Here is a 1,006-nt window from a genome sequence, read left to right as displayed (position 1 = left end):
GCGGCTTTGCATCGGAGGCCGGAGCACCAAACGCACTCTTGAAGACCGACTCGGCTGGCGGCTTTGCATCGGAGGCCGGAGCACCAAACGCACTCTTGAAGACCGACTCGGCTGGCGGCTTTGCATCGGAGGCCGGAGCACCAAACGCACTCTTGAAGACCAGCTCGGCTGGCGGCTTTGCATCGGAGGCCGGAGCACCAAACGGAGTCTTGAAGACCGACTCGGCTGGCGGCTTTGCATCGGCTGTGCTTTGATTGGTTGTCAGGTAAAATGTACGTTTGGCTGCACATGGCCAACAGTCACTTCTAACCTCTCTTTTTCCCTCAAGATGTTTCCCAGCAAGCGGTTTTGCCTTACCGCAGACACGACATTTCCATTCTTGAAAGCAGTTATCGGAAGCTGTCCGTTCCTCCGCCTTCCTCCCAAGAGTGGGGACAAGACACATATCTTCATCTGATTCCATTGGAACCCGAGGAGCTTGAAAACCCTCTGCAGTCCTCGCAGTCCCTGACACCCCAATCGTACTACTTTCTAACTCTCTCCCTTTCGCATTTGGGCGTAGCTGTTCAGGTGCCACAGTAGTTTGCTCCTCAAAATTAAATGTTGTCTTCTTCCCGCATGGCCAACAGTCCGAGCGCACCTTCGTTTTACCTATCAAATGCTTTCCACCAAGTTCCTTTGCCTTACCACAAACAATGCACTTCCACAGTCCACTGTCACCACCATATGAATTATGCAAGCTCTTTAAAACTGACTCGGCTGGCGGCTTTGCATCGGAGGCCGGAGCACCAAACGCACTCTTGAAGACCGACTCGCGGCGGCTTTGCATCGGAGGCCGGAGCACCAAACGCACTCTTGAAGACCGACTCTGCAGGCGGCTTTGCATCGGAGGCCGGAGCACCAAACGCACTCTTGAAGACAGCCCCGGCTGGCGGCTTTGCATCGGAGGCCGGAGCACCAAACGGAGTCTTGAAGACCGACTCTGCAGGCGGCTTTGCATCGGAGG

The 1,006-nt window shown here is 55.3% G+C and overlaps 1 protein-coding gene across 1 annotated transcript; it reads right to left on the bottom strand.

Annotated features, from left to right (window-relative positions):
- On the bottom strand, positions 1–1,000 carry TraAM80_09118 (uncharacterized protein; the record flags this gene model as incomplete). The annotated part of the gene is made up of 1 exon (XM_029385821.1): positions 1–1,000. A coding segment is annotated over one exon (1,000 nt), but the record flags the coding sequence as incomplete, so codon positions are not given.
- Positions 1,001–1,006: the final 6 nt, after the last annotated feature.

This window comes from Trypanosoma rangeli (assembly GCF_003719475.1).
Source record: "Trypanosoma rangeli strain AM80 chromosome Unknown Tra_15.4_contig_00517, whole genome shotgun sequence".
In the NCBI taxonomy this organism is placed as follows: domain Eukaryota; phylum Euglenozoa; class Kinetoplastea; order Trypanosomatida; family Trypanosomatidae; genus Trypanosoma; species Trypanosoma rangeli.
Note: the sequence above shows the minus strand (reverse complement) of the source record. Positions and strands in the feature narration are given on the sequence as shown.